Source organism: Nelusetta ayraudi, unplaced genomic scaffold (genome assembly GCF_046127955.1).
Source record: "Nelusetta ayraudi isolate G7.1 ecotype Tasmania unplaced genomic scaffold, CSIRO-AGI_Nayr_v1 ptg000004l, whole genome shotgun sequence".
NCBI lineage: Eukaryota > Metazoa > Chordata > Actinopteri > Tetraodontiformes > Monacanthidae > Nelusetta > Nelusetta ayraudi.
The window spans coordinates 10,760,344-10,780,492 of NW_027466054.1; the positions used below are offsets into that span (position 1 = coordinate 10,760,344).

Sequence of the window (20,149 nt, forward strand, 5' to 3'; positions counted from 1 at the left end):
TTTTTTTTTTTTTAATGCAGCAGGCTTGAAGTCGGAAAGTGCAAAAAGCTGTCAGGAATGAGTAAGCAACCTGTGGCCTGTGTCACGCTGTCTCTCCTCAGTGGATGGTAATGAAAATATGCCCTGCATGATAATCACCAGTGACCCTTGTCCTGAGGCTTGATTGGCTCCTCAGTGGCCCCCTGGGTGTCCTCAGAGCGAGGTCCTGACCGGCTCCTGCCTCAGCGCTGATGAGAATATTCATGGCCGTGTGTGTTTGAAAGGGAAGAGGCTTGCGGATCCATCTAAAATCACCCAGAGTGAAGCTGCCAGGCTGAGAAGCCGGCAATGTAGTGGCAGGATCCGAATTCTTTTTATTCAAACAAAAAAAGGGGCCGAAGGTGTTGCTTCTCTATGTACAATGAGCAGCGTAGGAAAAAATACTGTTACCCATGTCAGTATAACTCTTAAAAACCTTTGATAATATACGTACATAGTTAGAATACCCACACACTTGGGAAACATTTATACATTAAAACATTATAATTGAATTTTTACATCCTGGCTGTAACGATGCTAGCTTGGTTCAAAAATGTCAAGTCAGGTGTGCATCAAACACAAATCTTGACAGTTTCTGTTTGTATGTTTTCTGTGTTTGCTTATGCATTTGTACACTGACTTAGATCGCAGCACAGAAACGATTGCCCCTTTTGTAAAGGTAGGGGACGAGATCAGTTAATTGTTCTTAAGGGCAGTTGTGGAACAGTGGAAATGGATTTCAAGTTTGCGTCCATCTTTATTGAGGCACGAGGGGGATTTGTTCCATTTTGCGACAGGTACCTTGGTTTTAAATAACAATAACTAACATCACCCTCTTCACAAAAAAATGACATTTCTACCAATGGCTAATTAAAATGTTACCAATGTTCAATCAACGTTTTTGAAGTTGCAGTGTGTTTCTTATACATCTTATACATGACACAGTCCTGTCAGAATACAGGGGTACACTGCTCATGTAAACATAGTCAGTGACTTGAAAGTCTTTTAGTGTGTCCTTGCAAAGTCTCTCTTGAACCTTCAAACTCCTGGAGTTCATTCCAGAGACATGAGCAGCACGCTTTTCAGTGCCAAGCCGCTGCAGCCCCGGTATCATTACGAAAGCAGCACTACGAAGATGTGTGTAAGATCTGTGTAAACACAGCCATATGGTTGCACGCACCTCTTTTTTCTCAGACGGCCTGTCAGCACTCGTGCTCATCCAGCTCCGCTGCTGATGTTTTGCCATTGCGCTGCAAGGAAGCAACAGGACGAGCTCCCATTGTGATATAGCAGCAGTCACGTGACGGGAAGGTTAAACACCCAGAGTAGAACACTTAGGGCTCCTTTCATTCATTGTGTTTGCTTTGTCTTGTCTTTTGGTTCTTCATTGATTGATTTAAGCATGATTTTTAGGCGTACTCACAGCAGGCGATCCATCCTTGGGCGCGTGTGCGCATGTTTGTGTGTTCATATTACCCATTAAAGTGCCTATTAATGCTTCATGTTGAATTTCAGTCATGATTATATATTAACGATGTTGGTTATTCATCTCATTTCTAATAAATACGCGAGGCACACTCATCCGTAGGTGACAGCAGCGCCACTGTTGCGAGATTTTCATAAGCATTACAGCGTTTCTTGTGCTCTGATGAATATGAATGTGCAGCGTTCGGAACCCATGGAGATTCTGTGAACCACAGCAAAAATCTCACAACCACGCCATATCTTAAATTTGTCAGTAGCTCAAAGCTGAGATGTCGTCTCAGGGTACTTTCTGTTCTGTCAGTGTTTTTTTTTTTTTTTGGGGGGGGGGTTTAGTTTTTTTTTCTTTGTTACCCTGAACGGAAGCGAGAACAAATGTGTTGGATCCATTTTCTCCTTGTTTGGGCCAGCCAACTAGAGTTGTTTTTACAGAATAATTCGATTAATTGAATGCATTTAATACAAAAGTGGATAATTGCACAGAAAAGCTTGTATTTTCCCTCCAGACTTGGACGTCGCAGACCATGTCGACATTGGTCCTACTGATGCGATTTACCATCTTCATGTATTAAATGGCTGCTGTTGACAAACTGATTAATGTATCCTCCAAATTTCTACTCCAAAAGTTGAATTACCTTTTCAGGTTCCTTGTTCAATAAGCAAATGTGGGGGAAACACAGCAATGCATCCGAGGGTCACAGTGTCCTGGCTCAGTGCTTGTGCTCTAACTGCGTCTCAAGCAAAGATGATGACGTTGAATCAATGTTGACAGATAAACAATAGTAAATGTATTTGTGCGGACTTTTTACCCCTCTGCATCAAGCAATAACAAACAGTCACCACAGTGTGCAACCACTTAACCCATTTGCAAGACTTGGTGTTATTAGTGGTGGTTGTCCATCGTTTGGTTATTTCTGTTTTCTAAATTTCCTTCACATTTTTTCTAAATGATGCCTTCTTTCCAGCACTGAGTAGATTTACAGTCTAACAGCCTTTATACAGCACTGCAGCTGGTGACATTATTCTTCTGGTCACACTATTCCAAGACAAAAGTGGGGTTTTTCTATTTGTGTGTGGTCCTCTGATGTCGAAGTCAAATGACTTCAGCACAAGACGATCACACCAACGGTTTGCTGAGATCAAAAAGAGGCAAACAGCTGTTCTTAACCCTTAACCTCCTTCCAGCTGAAGACCCAAACAGAGGTCAAGGTGGAGTTTGTACCAGGAATTATAGGTTCAGGCCCAGACCAAACTCTGCATGGACACAAATGGCAAAAGAAAAGCAATCAATAGGTGCATTAATGAATGCTAAGCAACTCCAATTTAAGCTCAGCGTAACTGGCCAAGGATCACATTCCTATTGATTGACACAATGGTCATTATAAGGTTTGCTTTCACTGACTCTGTGTCTCTGCAACTCACAGTTCCTTTCGATGTCATTTTTTTGGCTGCATTTGTCAAGTCATTATGTTTCAACAGCTCTGGCATGCGCATGACACTCTCCACCTGAGGCCCCCTGCAGAGCAGTGTGAGGCCATCATCACTGCTTCTGTGGGCTGCAGGAAATTGGAAGAAAATTATTGTTTGTCACTAAATGTGGGTTTTAATGCCTAGTTAGCTCCTCTCTTTGACTGTCACCAATCTCAGTGTGAGATTCCTATCGAAAAAAGGTGTCAATAACATTTGTAGCTGTTATTGACATTGATCAGGTCATGATATTTAACCAGTTGAGGTTTGAGCGTTGTATGCAAGCAATCAATAGGACATCAGAATGCAGCCGCCAAAGTGCTGAATGTGACCACATGGAAATCAATTCACTGGCTCCTGCACAATAGAAGTAATAAGCATATCATATAGCATTCTGTTTCCCAGTACTTCTGACTGTAATGTGGTTTTAAAACCAGTCAGATCCTCTGAGACAGAAGGTGCCTTATCTAACCGAGGTGGTAACAAACAAAGTTTCCTTCTGTTTTTTCCCAGGCTGAATTTTTTTAGGTTGTTTGTGTGCTTTGCCCGCTTCATCTTTTTTTTTTCTCTCAAGTGTGTGTTTTTATATCTGATTTTGCTTCAAGAGTATTTTTGTATTGCATTGCTGTCTTTCAATAGTAAACACGCCACTTTTACTCGCAAGTAGGCGAGCCACTTTATTATTCACTCATTGTAGAGGTTGATAGCGGCAGCGGAGAGTTATCACTCACATAATCCTGCTGCTTCTGTGACTTACAGTCAACAAAATATGTTTGAATAGAACACAAAACAGGCCTTTTTGAGGGGAAGAGCGAGGCCGTTCCGAAAGTCATGAACTGACTTTATTTCAGAATCTCTACATTTTATATTCAAATTGAGATCCAGATGTATTTAGTGGATTTGCTGTCACCGAGTGGGTGCAGGCACACGGAACTCGGAGCTTCACTCACACAGTTTCCTGGACGCCTTAAATGCAAATGAGCCTGCGTTTGATCTAAAGGCTGTTGTTCCAAAGGCGGCGTCCAGGCGACAAGGTTGGCAAGTGAGGTTGTTAATTTTAAAAAAGGACGGAAGGACTGTTCCTCTGCTTCCCACTCTTGTAAGTACAAAATTCTCCCTGCAAGAAATATTTGTGATGGTTGACAGATTGTCTGATAGTATGAAAATATACAGTCCCGTGTGTGTGTGTGTGTGTGTGTGTGTGTGTGTGTGTGTGTGTGTGTGTGTGTGTGTGTGTGTGTGTGTGTGTGTGTGTGTGTGTGACGCAACGGTTTCCAGCGGTCAGATGAAAAGAAGATGAGACTTAATGATGCTATTCATTAACAGAGAAAATCCAGAAGCAGAAGAAATCGTTGTGAAATTGTGAAGGCTTTTTATCTTGACTTTACTGCCATAAGGATTTTAGAAAAGACATGAAGGTGAATTCATAAGGGCTTACTTTTTTTTTTTTTCCTACTGAGCGTGTTTTGATTTTCAAAACTCTTACAAATAAAGGCAAGCATAACACTCTTGAAGGAAAGGTTTGCCTTTTTAAAAAGATCTGTAACTGAAAGAGCTGATTTTCACAGTAAGATTATTGCTTAACCTATTAGTGGAAATACAAACTGGGGTTGTTTGGTGCCAAATATACCGATAGATCTGCCCTCTGTGAGCTCAAAGAGATGACAAATCTGTTTAAAACCAAAACAGACCAGTTTCCCTTTCAGGCTAACGCCACGGGGCTTAAGTTCCAACAGCCCAGAACAAAATCGTGAGTTTATTCATTTAAACAGGTTGAAGCAATGCCAGACTGCCAACCTGACCAAATCAAGAGGTCAACCTTCATTTCCTCTGGAGAGTCCAGGGCCAGAAGCAATTCTGGAGGGGGGGAAAAGGAAGACCTGGTCACCTTGGCCTTTCTTTCTTTTTTCTTGGTATGTTCTGAGCTACATTATTGTGTCTCAGCGTCACCTGTCAGGCAGGCTAGTCGTGGAGTATTCAAGGGGGTTGTATATGTACGCAGACGTTTTTGTATATATCAAAGCTTGTGCAAGTGTCTGTGTGTAAAACCACGGTGTGAACAGATCCTTTGTGGTATGTTCAGCAGAGCACCTTGCAGAGAGCACAGCAGACAACACTTCATTACTGCATGATTACCATATGCTGCAAAGACTGAGGGCTGTTTTGGGAGGTGAGGGTGGAGGGGGGGTTCAAATCTGGTTCATATCCATCTGGTGATTCAAGTCACACCTCATCCTCCTTTGTCATTGCACACAACACGCGGCCTAATGAGCAAAGGTGACTCCGCTCCAAAGAGAGCAGGATTGGGAGATCGCAATTTGTTTGGGACAGATGAGCATTTAATAACAACTCTCGTCGCTCTTCCGGTCAGTTCGGGGACTGATGTTGATCTTCCAGCAATGCCACGTAGCTGTTTGCTGCTGATGTCAGAGCGAGCAACATCCCCTCTGTTTGAATGGGGGGGCGGAAACAAGACGCCATCTGTGCTGGTGGAGCTTTAAAGGAAATGAACACCGGCATACAAATTTCATTTTGCGCAGGTGTGTATGTTGCACATTTTTCCAAACTAGCAGTGATTTTTTTTTTTAAGCCAATAGATGTGTGCATATATCTGTGGTAACACTGTGACAGCAAGTGTCTTTGCATTGTAAATCTTTCGTGGCGTTTGAAAAAAACAACAACAACAACATAGGAACGTGAAAGGTTCGAAGTGGCACTCTGAGGGGGCTCAACGCAGCGCATGTGGCTGGAAAGCCGAGGAGACGCCGTGATTGACGTGAGATTAGAGAGGTGGGGTGTTCTGATGTTGAGCAGCATTCATTTCAATTCAACTGCTTCAAAGGATTAGGCCCAGTTAAAATGCATGGCAGAAAACGGGGCAATTTGTTTATAATGCACGGTGGAACAATTAGGGTGGAGACTTTGCCACCCGTGGAGTGTGTAAATAAGGCAATTAATTTGCGCAGATAAACTCACCCATGTGACTACTCTCTGCAATGGTTGATGTGTTAATACTGAACATCACGGAGCACAATGTCCCCAACTTTATTTGAAAAATGTACATTATACAGTTTGTGGCCACTCTGTTCTGCCTGAAGGTGTGCAAAAACTAAAGAGAGAGACACTGTAAAGGCAAAATCTTCCACAACTCATCTGAGTCATACATATATGCATGACTGAAAAAAATTAACTTATTTGCATTTATTATAGGAAGCTGCCTAAAAGTCCCAAATCACGATCAGCATGGAGGTGTCCTGCCGGGAACGGCGCACAGAGCCATGTGTGCAGACTGCCCCCTAGTGGAAGCTCCTGCACCTCCACGGCTGGATGAGTCATTCCTGCAGAGCGGCTCGGCCGCCTTCCTCTCTGCCCTGCTGCAGAGTGCAGACAGACGCCGGCCGCTTGATAAATTAGTCTCTTTTAACATTTGCAAGAGACGGAAGGAAGTCTCGGCCGGTCCGTCAGAATGGAATGAGAGCAGTGAGACGGCAGTGGGTGGGCGAGGAAGTGCAAAAGGCAGAAGCCGTGGCGGGCGGGCGGTGGGTAGCAGACAGAGTGGGGCACGGGTTCCGGGGGGTGGCAGGAGGGGAGGGCACGCTGAGCAGAGAACAAGATAGAAACTGTGCAAACGGAGCGCAGTGACCGACAGGAAGGAGTGAGCAGTCGGCGCAAAAATCACAAAATCACAGGTTGTGCTTGGCAGGACGGCGGTCATTTTAACCTCGGAAAAAATGCACCCCTGTCACAAATGCTGCCATTTCGATTCTTTCTCTTTTTTTTCTCTCCCCCCTCTTCCAAGTTTCAAAGAAAACATTTTTCCAAATGAAAGTTTATTTTGAGCGGTTTGTCAAAATGACTGGTTTCAGAGGGCTCGCGATCAGACCGAGAGGCCAGCGCGCTTTTTATAAAGGGCCTGGCACCGAGCGCATTCCTTGCGGGCAGCAGCAGGCTGTTAAAGGGCTCGCCGACTTATAAACATATTTTCTTTCTCCTGCAAACCTTGATGACTAACACATGTTCTTGACGGGTCGCCGCCGGTGACGCGACGACTGCGGGTCGCCTCACCTACTTTGCGGAGAGCAAATTGTCGTTTTTGGGAAGAGAAGTTGCACGGCAAGAAGAAAACCAAGCAACGAGCGAAGAGATCAGATCTAAAAGAGTTCCGGCCGGACAGACCGTCAAACCCCCTCCCCGGTGGAGACATTAAGCCCCGTAACAAGCGAGGTAGCGGTGGGTCAGGGGACACGAGGGGGAAAGTGTTACCTTGAACGCAGAGGTAAGAGGAAATGTCACAGGTGTTTATCCGTTGGCTGAACTCCTCTCTTCCATAACCTGCAGTGAAATTGCCGCAGGACCCCTAAATGACTACCGACTCCAGTCAATTTCCAGAGCCAGAGCTCCATGAAGTGGAGTAATACCGTCGTCCAGTCCACCATGAAACGCATTAAGGCAGGCACTCTATTCATCCGAGGATAAATAGTTCTCCTTGCACCTCTCTAACTTCATGTTTTCTCTGTCCTCTGTCCTGAGTTTTTCCTTTTCTTTTTAATGGGTCTGTCATCTAATTTAAAGTAACAAATGTGGAGGAGAGGCACTTTCTTCTTCCTCACTTTCTTGTCCATTCTGTGCTCAGTAGCAACTTGAAATGCAATATTGCATTACATTATCGCTGTCTGACAGGTAATTTTCTTCAAGTGAAAGCCGAATTTAGCGCCCTGGTATTATTAAAAACTGTCATTAACCGATGATAAATATGATTTAATAACTGTGCCGAGTTAATTGAGGTCTTTCACGGACCTTTGCGGAGTGATTTATTTCTCTCCTTGTCCAAAACTGTCTTCAAATTAAGCAAATTATTAAAACCCGCAAAATGACGCAGTTATGCTCATTACAGCCGAATATTTTAACGGTCCAGCCATCCTGCGCTTCCTCTAAAAGTCACGACGCAGCATCATTCACACCGTGCTTGACTTTTTTCACGGGCCGATGTTATCACTCTGAGCTGCTCGACTCGAGCCGTCTCCACGCGTGTGCCTCTTTAGGGATGGCGCCCACGTCACAAACTTTTGGCAGGCTGCTCAGAGAAAACGCTGGGCGAGAGCACAGGGACGAGGCGAGCCAAGCGAAGCAGCCTTGACATTGACAAAGTGAGAGGGCGGCCATAGTGCAGCGCAACACGCCGCCACTTATGAAAACACCTGCTCCACACTGTCAGCAACTTAACCTTCCGCCACCTAAATCCCCCAGCGGAGGGATTACACATGAGTGATGTACGACAGGAGGGAGTCATGGAGGGCGGAGGAGGTGACAGGAGTGACTTCGTGAGTCCGAGTGAGGTTTTTTTTATTATTACTTCAAGGGTGAAAACAATAAGAGTGAAGGGGGCGGGGGACTTGAAAGAGACAAGGAAGTTGCTTCGACAAACAGGCCCAGAACTTCAGGTCAGAGTCACGGATTTCTATTGCGAAATCTGCCGAAAAAGCTCCATACAATTTGAGTCAGTCCTTGTATTCTGGAATTAAATGGCTTCTTTGGGGTTTTTTGACAAAAGGATGGAGTTAAAGTTGCTGTTAAAAGACGAAGAAAAAGGTAGAAGGCCAGAGTGAGGCTTGGCCAAAGCTGGGGGAGACCCTGTTGGCTACCTTTTACCACTAATGGATGTCATTTTCACTACTAAAGAACATAAATCCAAATCAGCCGTTTTTCTGGTGACATGGCTTTTATCTTTTTGAATGGGCCACACTTTTCAAAAGTTTTCGACGGGCACTGACTGACAGGCGAATACATGAAATTTGAAAGAGAAAAATCTCAAAACAGATGAAGGAAATTTCCACCTTTTCCTTCCAGCTTCGCCCGTGTTCATCACATTTAACTGCCGACACTGCTACTACATCTGTTTATCCCAGTCCAACTTCAACCATGGCCAGGATTCCTACCACTTACCCTCACTGAAATTGCTTTGCTTCCAGGGGCGACAGGTGTTTAAGGCAAACACTGGTTGGAAACATTGTAAATGAATAAAACTCTGCAAGTGTTGTTTTGTCCCGACCGTATCAAACTCCACCGCAAGTGGCAAAAAGTGTGAGTCGGAAAACACTGACTGGTCGAGCCAGAATGATCTTTTCAGGGGCCACTTGTAGGTAACTAAAAAAAGAAATGCTAAGGTTCCTATACATCAGGCACTATTCAAAGATCTTATTATTGAAGTTCACAAAATCCAGTGCCCATTAACAACAACAAGGACTTCCTGTGGGTGAGCGAACGCTGCTCTTTGGTCATTCTAGTCTAATCAATCAAACAACTATTTTTATCGCTTGCCTGCCAGGCGTGGCTTCTCTTTGGGAAACATTATTATCCATCCAGGGTAGCGGAGGTCTGCGGGAGCCTAAAACATTATTACATTATCTCTGCACGCAATAAAAGGACCAAACAAACTAAATTTGCTTAACCAGCCCACATGATGCCGACCCAACAAGTGGGAGCTTGGTTTCCACTTGCTACATCTTTATTGAAATTTGAATTTAAGCATGAAATTTGTGCGTTTTCACAGCTGAGAGGCAACCCGTAGAGTAGGCAGATCTGCAACACAAAAGGCACTTTATCGAGGACGTGACAGACAAACAAAGGACCTATGGAGTCTTCCTGATCAAACTCATCCTTCACCAGATGACAGGTGAAACATCTCGACTTCAAGAGAAAAGGCATTCGCATTCCCAATCCCCTGCATGCTTTGCATAATCTGACAATCATTGAGGGGTATTTTGAGTACCAATGAGTAGCAATGATGTCGGCGTGAACGTGGTGCAATAAATACACAGGCGACAAGACATTTAATTGACAGCTTTTTATTACTTGTCAACGTGTTTGGTTTCTTGAGATGCCACAAAGCTTTGATGAGGGTATCCATCTTTTACGCCTTAAATGCCTCATGAATAAAATACTTTGATGTCAGACTTTTTATATTTTGGGTCCCAGCACATTTAGCGGCACACATCAATGGCTGTGCTTTTTTTTAATATTTGTCATTTCTAAGCAGGCTGTAAAGCAGTTAACCTGTTGTGAACTCTTGAAATGAACATCATGCTGTTATATCTTGTATACATACAAACTATAAGCTATACAACTACGATCACGTAAAGTCTTGATGGCGAAGTGCAATGTTGGCCACTTTAGCCATCTTGAACATGGCTTTTCCAACTGTCTTGTGAGAGCAATGCACAACAAGTCAAGCCGTAAGTTGTCATTATCTCAACAGAAGACTCACAAAAGAAACGCGAGTCACGAAATATGTTTTTGGTTTTTTAATGAAGGGCTTACATAGTAAATATTAGTATGACAATACCAATGTTTACTTTTACGCATGTTGGTCATGTATAATCGTTTTTGTTCAGTTCAGTTACAGTATTCATCACTCATTAATAGTCACTCCATCTGTTGATGACGGCAAAAAAAAACATTTGTCAACATTTGACATAGATAAAAGACATTAAATCCAAGCCAAAATTGTCCGCAGAGGGAAAGAAATTGGCCCTTTGAAAAGGAAACTACAGAGAGCAGCTCTTTTACAACATGCCAAAATGGGTGTTGCGGTGTCAGGTGCAGCACTGTCTTTTGGAATTTTGCTCGACAGCGCCTTCCGTCAACCCTTTTTAGGTGCTTATGGGCTTAACCACTCAGCTGTTTTAGCTAAGAGTTTGCGCCTTTCTAATCCCATCAACAACAGGGACTACTGTCAAAGTCTGTCTGCATCTGACAAATAACACAGAGGGTTGCAAGTGGGAGCCGGCTCACTCTGGGTAAAATGTTGATTCATGACTTTGAAAGCACCACTGGCTCATATACTTCCAGCCTGCAAGACTTTACTGACCAGATTAATCTCACATCCCCAGAACAAACTTTTTCCCTCATACAGCAACACCACAAGTCATTGCTGTGGTTTCTTTGGCGTCATACACATTTTTTTTCCTCCAGCCAACCCCCTTTTTGTTGAAAAAAAAAAATCAACTTTGTTCTGCCTTGAGCAGATAACACACGCTGCTGTCTAATTTGTTTCACTTCTCGATAGTGTCCAAATGATTTATTACTTCCTGTCACAAACTCCTGATTGGACTCTTGCTGTTAAATGAGCTAACATTAGCATATACAGTTATTTGAGGATACCTTACATGGGGTCAATCACACTGGTCTCCTCTCTGCTCTTTGGCCTTTTCATATACATACAAAAAGTTTGTGACGTCGGGTCTTTTTTAGCAGGCAAATGTAAGGAAAGAAAACTCTGCTTTTTTTGTGACAGTTTGCACAGAAAATAGTTTTTGCTGTTGTTTTTTGTTCGTTTGTTTGTATTTATTTGTATTTTTTTTTTTTTTTTGCTTGCTTGATTGACTGGAATATTTGATGGCCGTGACATTTTTTGACGTAATCTCACTTCTAAAAGTAGCAGTAGAAAGCCTAAATAGCTGACGTAACGTAATACAATATTATATAATATACAATAATTTATAACAACAAAGTGCTAGTTTTATCCTTTCACATGTATCATGATAAATGTGCATTAACTCTTCCATCGCTGTGAGTCTGAGAAACATTTCATTTATGTTTCAGTGGAATGTTCAGAAATAGTTCAACAACTGAGCTCCTCTTCTTCCCCAAAAATGTGTTTTTAAAAATACCCAAGAGCATTGGGCACAGCACAGCTGCTGAGACAGAGACAATCACCTGTCAGAGTGCAGGTGAAGAGGCTACAGTATATAATGAGCAGGTGCACTGAGTCACTCTCTTTAATTATATGAAGCCTTGCAGCCTGTGAAAAGATTGAATGCTCCTGTTTGAGTGAATACTTCTGTGAACGTATCTGTAATGTGGAACATGATCTAATTTCATCATTCATTCATCTACACCTTTACTGCTTTTAGTAGTGGGTAAATTGTTTTACCATGGCCTCTTGTCCTACATTACACTGACCAGTTTTCTGATTTAATAACAAATCATTGGTAAAATTAATTAAAAATAAATCACAATTGGCTCCCTCACTCACAATAAAGCTTTGCTGTTTATTGAATGTGTCTATGGATTGGGGATTACATATAATAATTCAAGTTTCAGTAAATATTCGCGCATGCTAATATCTATTTAGATCATAACTTCTTTTAAATCTCTTATGTTACGTTTGTAGTTTTAAAGATACAGCGATAGTGGTGGTCGTGCGTACTCCTAGATTGTGCTTTTGCGGTTGCCGTACTTGTCTGAGAACTGCTGTTGTACTTGCTAATGTTGCCGTGCTAACCACGACATAAAATAATGTCTGAATACACCAGCGTCAAATCAACCAAACTGGTTTTGAAAGGTCTTAACAAAGGGTGAGCGTTTCTTTGAATCACAATTACTACTCGTCGGTATGTACACTAGCATGCACAGTTAACTGTGGTGTTTACCCCCACTGCTGCTAATGCTAAAGATGCTAATACGATCGTCAAACGTAAACGCTCGACCATGTTACGTTGAGGCATCAGGATTTTTATTTCCCTAAGCCAGTTAATTTAAAAGATTGCAAATAATTTTCTTGGGCCCATTAAAGGTCTCTTAACTTTTGACGTTAGTCTGGCGTTCTCGTGCAGTCTGTTCTTCATACTGCACATTAGCCTCTCACTTTAAAAGTGCCTAAACCTGTAACCGGTAAATTATCTGAACTAACGTTAGCATGTTTACGACTTTCAGTGAGTGTACTTTCAAGCAAACGATGGCTTTACGAAGCGTTGAACAAAAAATAGCAACAATGGTACATTCGTTGTCGCTACCAAACATCTTCTATATTTGTATTACAACTTTTGAATAACCTTCAGTCGTTATATTTGTGTTAGGTGATGTCTAATTCACCTGTGAAGTGAAGTCTTATTCTCCTTTGGCAGCGAAGTGTTCAAAACTTCACATTTCTGTGTATACGGAAAGCCACTCAATTCTTCTCCAAGAGTTTTCTTTGTACAACGTATTGATACAGTGATTTGCTATTCTCCTCCAAAGCGTTACACGTTTAACATGGGACAACAAAAAAAGCTGAAGGTGAAACAGGTTTTCATTTTTTGTTTTTTTGTTGTTTTTTTTTTTCTTGTTTGACGTCTTCCCACAGTAAAAAGAAGAAACACAAAGATAAGAAAAGAAAAGCAACAGATGAAGATGAAAAACCAGATATCGTTGGTATGTTAATAAAATACTTTTTTCTTTTTTCTTTTTTTTTTTTTTTAAATGAGTTCATTTCTTATTCTGCTGATCTGATAAAGTGGTGAGTATTATTGCTATCTGCCAACTGGATACGGGGGGAATGAAGTGGGTATTAACATCCGCTAAATGCAGCTTCACAGAAAGACCATCATCATATTATGTTTCATAATGTTTAACATATGCAATATGTATTAATTGTGAAGCTCCAACCTCCATTATATTCCTTATCTTGATTATGAAGCTTACCAATACACTTTTTTTTGTTTTGTTTTTTTGTTTGTTTTTTTTGCTGACCAGCTGGTTGGTGGTGCACCAAGAGCTTTGGCGACATCGCTGGGACAGTTGCCATAGAAATGCAGAACAATGCATATGTCCATGCCCTTGACAGTGGACTCTTGACGCTAGGTGCACCACACAATGGTAAGATAAGCCTGTCTCATAAAATAGTCTTTCAAGAAAAACTAATGACAATATAAAAAAATGTATTTTGTGAGTTCCGTGTGTATATTTGAATGTTTTCTGTGTGCTAAGGCATATTCTAGTTTTAACCTGGCTAAAGAACACGTATTTATGCTTATAATTGCATAGTACAATTGGTGGGTGACAAAAAAATGTGAAACATCATTTTAGCTTGCATAGACATGAAGTGATTCCAACCATTTTTCAAAATGTGCGACTTGTTGATGTTGTTTGATTCCTCTATGATGCAAAAAGCCTTAAAAAAAAAAAAGTTTCTTTTTGGCTTTTGAATTCTGTCCGGCCACCCATCCCGCACTTGAATAAACTTGACAAACTTGAGGTTCAGTCTGGAGTGGGCTTGGTGGACTCGAGGCTTTTGCCTCCAGTTCACAAAGCTATCAGCATTTAAAGCGTAAACCCAGACATCAGGCTGGAAATGCTGAACTTGGTGTGAGTTGAGGTTGAGGACAGAACCAACTTTGACTCTCCTCTCACTTCTGCCTGCAGGCTTTTCTAAAGGGAGCACTGCCTATTGGAAAGGGCGCTCAGAGCGAGACACTACTAGCAATGAATTCAGCACACGTTTTTTTGTTAGAACCAGTGAAAATAGCTCCAAGATTGAAACATCCCAATTCCCTTAGTGGCTCCTCAACCTTGGCATGCATATGAGCTCATTTCTCTGAGATGAAAGAGGACGAGAGCCAGCTTTAGAAATAGAGATTAGAGATTTCCCCCTGCTGAATGGATTTTTCTGTGCAGTTACCACTGATGCAGCAGTTTTGAAGAAGTGTGTTTCTGTATGCCTGCGAGTGTTCATATTCAACTGCAGGTTAGAGAACATGCTGAAGGATTTTCAGACACATCCAAAGGTCAACATTTTGACATATATTTTAGGTACTTTGTCTTTGGAAAACGAACTATCTAATGTCACACCTCGGTTCTTTTGAAATCATCATGCTGGCCTTGTTAACACCTGGCCAGGTCTGCTCTCCCTCAACCCTGTTGGACACTACAATTTATGCAGAGGTGTGGTCGTATTAGAGTCAGTTAGTGACCTAATCTGTCTGACAGGTGGGTTTTATGAAACCCTGAGGGAGCCTGGAGGGAGCTGGGTGTTGAATAAATCATTGGAATACAACAAAACAGCCCTTTTTCCAAATGTCTCCTTGCTGTTGAACCGGACTGAGATTAAGCCGGCACTTCCTAGCCAAAGGGCTTGAATTATTAATCAGAGGAATGTGAAGCAGAAGGCGGCTCTCCAGAAACACGCGGTACCAGCAAATTATGCACATTTTAAATAACTGCACCCGATTTGGCATTAGAGCGTAATTATCGAAATGATTGTTTCAGTGTGCGTGCGTGCGTGCGTGCGTGCGTGCGTGCGTGTGCGTGCGTATGCATGCGTGTGCCTGTGGGCCCGCTGCCACCGCAGAAAGGACAGGCCAATAACAACAGAGCAACTCTGAGGAAGCGTAAAGTGTTAAAATGCAAAACATTGTGTTGCCATCTTTCAGAGGATGAAGGCCCCGACCCTCCAGAACAGTTCACCGCCATCAAGCTGTCAGACTCAAGGTCAGCACTGAGATGCAAGCCAAGATCTTTGTGCAGCCGTTCAGCCGTGATTCCTGTGATGTCCACATCATTAGAGGCTCTGTTGAAGTCCACTCCATTGTTCTCGCTGTGGCAGGGTAGCCCTGAAGTCTGGATATGGCAAGTACCTGGGTGTCAGCTCGGAGGGTGTGGTCGTGGGACGCTCCGACGCCATCGGCTCCAGGGAGCAGTGGGAGCCAGTCCTCCAGGATGTAAGTGGATTCAACTGTATGTACAGTGTTGAACACATTGACTGGACCACCACCTAATGCCACAGCTGCCCAAAACACCATTGGTAATCACCATCATTTTTATCATAATTTTGATGCTCCTGTATTGGTTAATGCACCAATAGGAAGAAGCTTTTTAACGGAAATAATATTTTTAATGCCAAAATATAATTATTATTGCTATCCAAGAATTATTGTAAAATATTATTTCTTAATTAAGATGGCACGATTCATTTCTTATCCTCGGAGAATTGATCTCAAAATTAGGGAATGTGAGTTTGCATACATCAATAAAATATTTGCAATAGAGCTTTACAAGATTATATACATGGTTTCTTGTATTTTAGGTGGTCTATCGAATTTATTAAGCACTGTAAACCTGTTAACATCACTCTTATTTTATTTGTCTTATTGAATCAATTTTAATGTCAGTGCCATTGCCTGAGCCAGTACCTTTGTGGCCCTCTGGGTAGATTTAACTGTTGTTCCTACAACAACTGCTGTCTCATCTTATGGACTTGTTTAGCTCAGATCCTATTAACTGCTCCTTGTCACTATTTTTAAAGCAGGCCAAATAATACAAAAAAATCTGTGTCCATGTATTATTGATGCTTACCTAATTAAGACAGAAAACTAAGTTTGGCACTTTTGAGATGTGACTGTGTCTGTTTTGATCAGGAATTGATTGATTTGAAAACAGTGAAAAAGCACATTTCCTAACACTTTTTTAAATTTACAAAGCAAATTAAAAACAAAGGTGAAAATCGCACAAAAATAAAACTGTACTTGTAAAATTAGTTTCGATTTTTCGATGTAAACCAGGTTGCCACTGGTGTCATCCCTCCACGTCTCGCCTCGCGGCTGATTGGAGAGCAGCTCCTCAGGGAGGGGACGCGGCGGAGCGGAGCAGCCTTTTCATTATGCAGAATGCATCTCCCTTATCACCAGAGCAGCCCACTCGCCTCGACCGCTTTGTGGAACCTATAAACAACCCGCCCGGCACAACCTTGAGACTCTTTTACATCAAATATGAGGCAACCTCTTCGGTGTGTCACAACAAGCAGCCCCTCTGCCGGACAGCTCTGTCTAATCTCCCCCCTCCTCCTCCTCTTCCTCCCCCCCCTCCTCTGTTTCCTCTCTGCTCCGCCTCAGGGCAAAATGGCTCTTATGGCAGCAAATAGCTGCTTCATCTCCTACAGTGATGGCGGCGACATCGTGGCCAAGAACAAGTCGGCAGGGGACGAGGAGATGGTGAAGGTGAGGTGTGAAACCGTCGCTGCTCAAGGTTGCATGTTAATTCCCTTAATGCAGCCGAGTTGTTGTGACCACGGCGCGGGGGGGCTCGAGCTGAACCTTCCCCCTGTTCTGTGTGACCAACAGATCCGATCCAATGTCGAGAAGGAGACGAAACAAAAGGATGACATTGCAGAAGAGGACCGAGGCAACGTCAAGTCCTGCGAAGTCAGCTACGTGTACGTCACCTTTTCCTCTTTACGGCTTTTACCATAATGTAAAGCCAATAACGTTTAACGACCCCCCCACCCCCCACGTTCCACCTCAGGCTGGCTCACTTTCAAGAGGCAGCCATCCTTGAACTTCTAAATTTGATTATCTGCAGCAGGTGGCTGCCATTCTCAGTTAGTTTACATGCACCAGTGACCCTTGAGAATGTAATGTAATCTATTATATTCTGTTGTGTTGATTCAATTATGCACTTTTTCTATTTTTGAACGAATGTTCGCACGCAAAATGGAATAAACATCTAAGAGGTGGGGACTGGTTAACGCAACACAACACAGTGACAGGCACATATTGTTGCACAAACGTTGGTGTGTTGACACAGTTCCATGTGTGCAAGTTTAACCACCCTGGGAAATATATATTTTAAGAAAGGGAGCCGCGAAGCCTGGACCTGCTTCCATGGGACACAGCTGGGAGCTATCAGTCACTCCTGCTGTAGTGAACCATGGCTTCACCATGCACTCACCATGGCTTCACCATGCACTCACCATGGCTTTACCATGGCTTCACCATGCACTCACCATGGCTTTACCATGCACTCACCATGGCTTCACCATGGCTTCACCATGCACTCACCATGGCTTTACCATGCACTCACCATGGCTTTACCATGCACTCACCATGCACTCACCATGCACTCACCATGCACTCACCATGGCTTTACCATGCATTCACCATGGCTTCACCATGCACTCACCATGCACTCACCATGGCTTCACCATGCACTCACCTGCCACTGCTTCAGCTCGCTGGTACCACTAGGAACCTAATAAAGTGGCCGGTGCTTCATGGTTTGATTGTTTATCCATTCTGAGATAATATTGTGCAGACCTTGGTTATAACCGGGTCTTGAGTTCCTTCCTGTGTTCTCCAACCAGTCTGCCCATTTTGACCTCTGACCCCTGACATCAGCAGGGCATTTTCCTCCACGCAACTGCCGCCCACTGGCTCTTCTCTCTTTTTGAGTCCATTCTCTGTAAACCCTGGAGATGTTGGTGACTTTGTGAAAATCGCAGCAGATCAGCAGCAGGTTGTGAAACACCCTGAAGACCTGCAACCCGTCTGGCACCGACAACCATGTTCCACAATCCACTCGCTTGCCCATTCTGACACTCGCTTTGAACTTCAGCAGGTCGTCTTCCCCACGTGTGCGTGGGTTTGGGTGTGGTATTGGCTATTAATGCCTCCTTCCTGCCCCCCCCCCCCTCCTTTGTTTGAGATTCATGGTCTTAGTATTGTTTACGGAATCAAAGCTTTTGTGTTTTCACAATGGTGTGGCTTTTTGCCGTTAAAGTGTTTGCAAAAATCCTCTCCCACCCATCCACACAATTCTGACAGAGGAAAGTGTGTGTGATTTTCTCCTCCATTATCTTCTCATCATCTTGTCAGTCTGTGTCTGACAAGAAAATCACATTTCTGGATGTGAGATCATGCCTTTGAGGTGGCGGCTCATCAGTCCTACACGCAAAAGATGTATTTGATGGTCTTTTGCCGTGCCGTGCCGTGCTGTGAGGTGAGAAATCACATGGCGACAGTTTGTAGCCTCCAACACTGCAGGTGTGTTATGCATTGCCCGACTGCGGCCTATTTAGTTCCAGCCAATATGTCGCAAGCTTTTTTTTTCCTCCTTTTTTTGGCTTGGTATGCTCCGGTTGTGTTGGGACTCTATTTGTTTCAGATGAATGCCGGGGAAATGGACTCATCACGCTGACATGTTGATAATGGCTGCCCTTGAGCTTCCGTCTTGATGCAGTGTTTAGCGTCTTGAATGCCTTTCAGGATGGAGTGCAGCTCGGGAATAGCAAAGTGCCGGCGGAGAGGAGGCCTGCTAAACATTACCGGAGCTGTCTGACAAGATGCATAGGTTGTTTATAGCACTCCCATGCATATTTAATTATGGCATGTCAGTGCGATCATTTACATTATTTTAAGCCCTCCATGAAAATGTATGGGGGAACTCATGCAGGAAGGTTTGCCATTGACGGAAGGATAAACCTCATTCTGCCTGACACGCTGCATGTATGTGATGTTGACTCATCCAATCATCCTATAGAGGCTTATCCCCTGCTGTCAGTACTGAGGTTCTTTGCTTTAGTTGAATCAAAGCCTCATTGTGTGATTTAACTCTTTAGAGCCAAGTTTCAGTTCTCACAAGAGGATGAAATGAGATCATCCTCGGTGCCGGTCTGTATGTACCTTTGTTTAAGAGGGAGGCTAATTATCACATCCAGTGGCTTTGTTTTATGTATTTTGTTTTTGTTTTATTAATTACAGTGCAAAACACTCCTTTCGATTTGAAACATTACACCCCAGTTGTGAAGAAACTGCCAAATTGAGGATATATCATTTGATGGCAAGATTTTCATTGATCCATGAAACCTGCTGAAAATACAACACGCTGGAGTCTGATTTTTCCGATGTATCACAAATAGTTTCAACGCATGTTTGTTTGTGTGTGAATCACAGGAAGAAGTTTCAGAGTTTTCAAGATCGCCGACTCAGGGTGAATGAAGGCGACTCGATGGGGTTAAAGAAAGCCAGACTGGACGGGAAGTTCCATGAAGCTTTGCTTGACAGGTGAATGAATTATGTCATTGCATCTTCGTGTCCACTTATTTCATTTTCACATGGGGAACAACAAATTGAAACAAACAAGACATTTGTTTGCAGTCACGTTCTAAGTGTTAAGTGGAATGTTGGAAAATTCATTTTAAGTGTCCACCTCGACCTGTTAATCAGAATTGGTTTATGGATTTTTTTATTTATTTTTTTGATTAGCATTCAAATCACATTGAAATGTAACCCAATCTCTTTGTTTTGTTTTTGTTCCAGGAGAAGCAAAATGAAAGCAGACAGATACTGCAAGTAAAGAGTCTCCTCTGTGTATAGTTTACGTCTTTGTAAATGTCTGGTCTTTTATAGATGGATGAGTTTTTATTGTATTGCTTTGTTTTGTTTTTAATAAAGTTCACAAGGAATGTAAGCTTTCTTGGTCTTAATTTCTACAGTCTGTGAGTCTGGACTAAGTTATGTCCTTTATATCTGGGTCACTGAGTCAGGTCACCCATTTGGCGTGTGTGTAAATAATTAACAGTGTTTTTAGAACCTTTGGATTATAGACATGTCATTGATTTAGAATGTTTGCCCTATATTTTTGTACTTGCTCC

The 20,149-nt window shown here is 42.8% G+C and overlaps 1 protein-coding gene across 1 annotated transcript; it reads left to right on the forward strand.

Annotated features, from left to right (window-relative positions):
- Positions 1-12,185: 12,185 nt before the first annotated feature.
- Positions 12,186-19,965, forward strand: frg1 (FSHD region gene 1). Its single transcript, XM_076034343.1, has 9 exons — positions 12,186-12,323; positions 13,091-13,158; positions 13,480-13,602; positions 15,156-15,213; positions 15,329-15,443; positions 16,614-16,718; positions 16,842-16,933; positions 19,449-19,559; positions 19,815-19,965. Exons 1-9 carry the CDS (start codon positions 12,265-12,267, stop codon positions 19,849-19,851), a joined length of 768 nt encoding a protein of 255 aa, XP_075890458.1. The 5' UTR covers positions 12,186-12,264; the 3' UTR covers positions 19,852-19,965.
- Positions 19,966-20,149: the final 184 nt, after the last annotated feature.

Excerpts from the sequence above, each read along its gene's own strand:
- frg1 (XM_076034343.1), top strand. The coding sequence starts at position 12,265 with ATGTCTGAATACACCAGCGTCAAATCAACCAAACTGGTTTTGAAAGGT. Across the intron at positions 12,324-13,090 it reads TTGAAAGGTCTTAACAAAGG|TAAAAAGAAGAAACACAAAG; the intron begins GTGAGCGTTTCT and ends GTCTTCCCACAG. Across the intron at positions 16,719-16,841 it reads GGGACGAGGAGATGGTGAAG|ATCCGATCCAATGTCGAGAA; the intron begins GTGAGGTGTGAA and ends TGTGACCAACAG.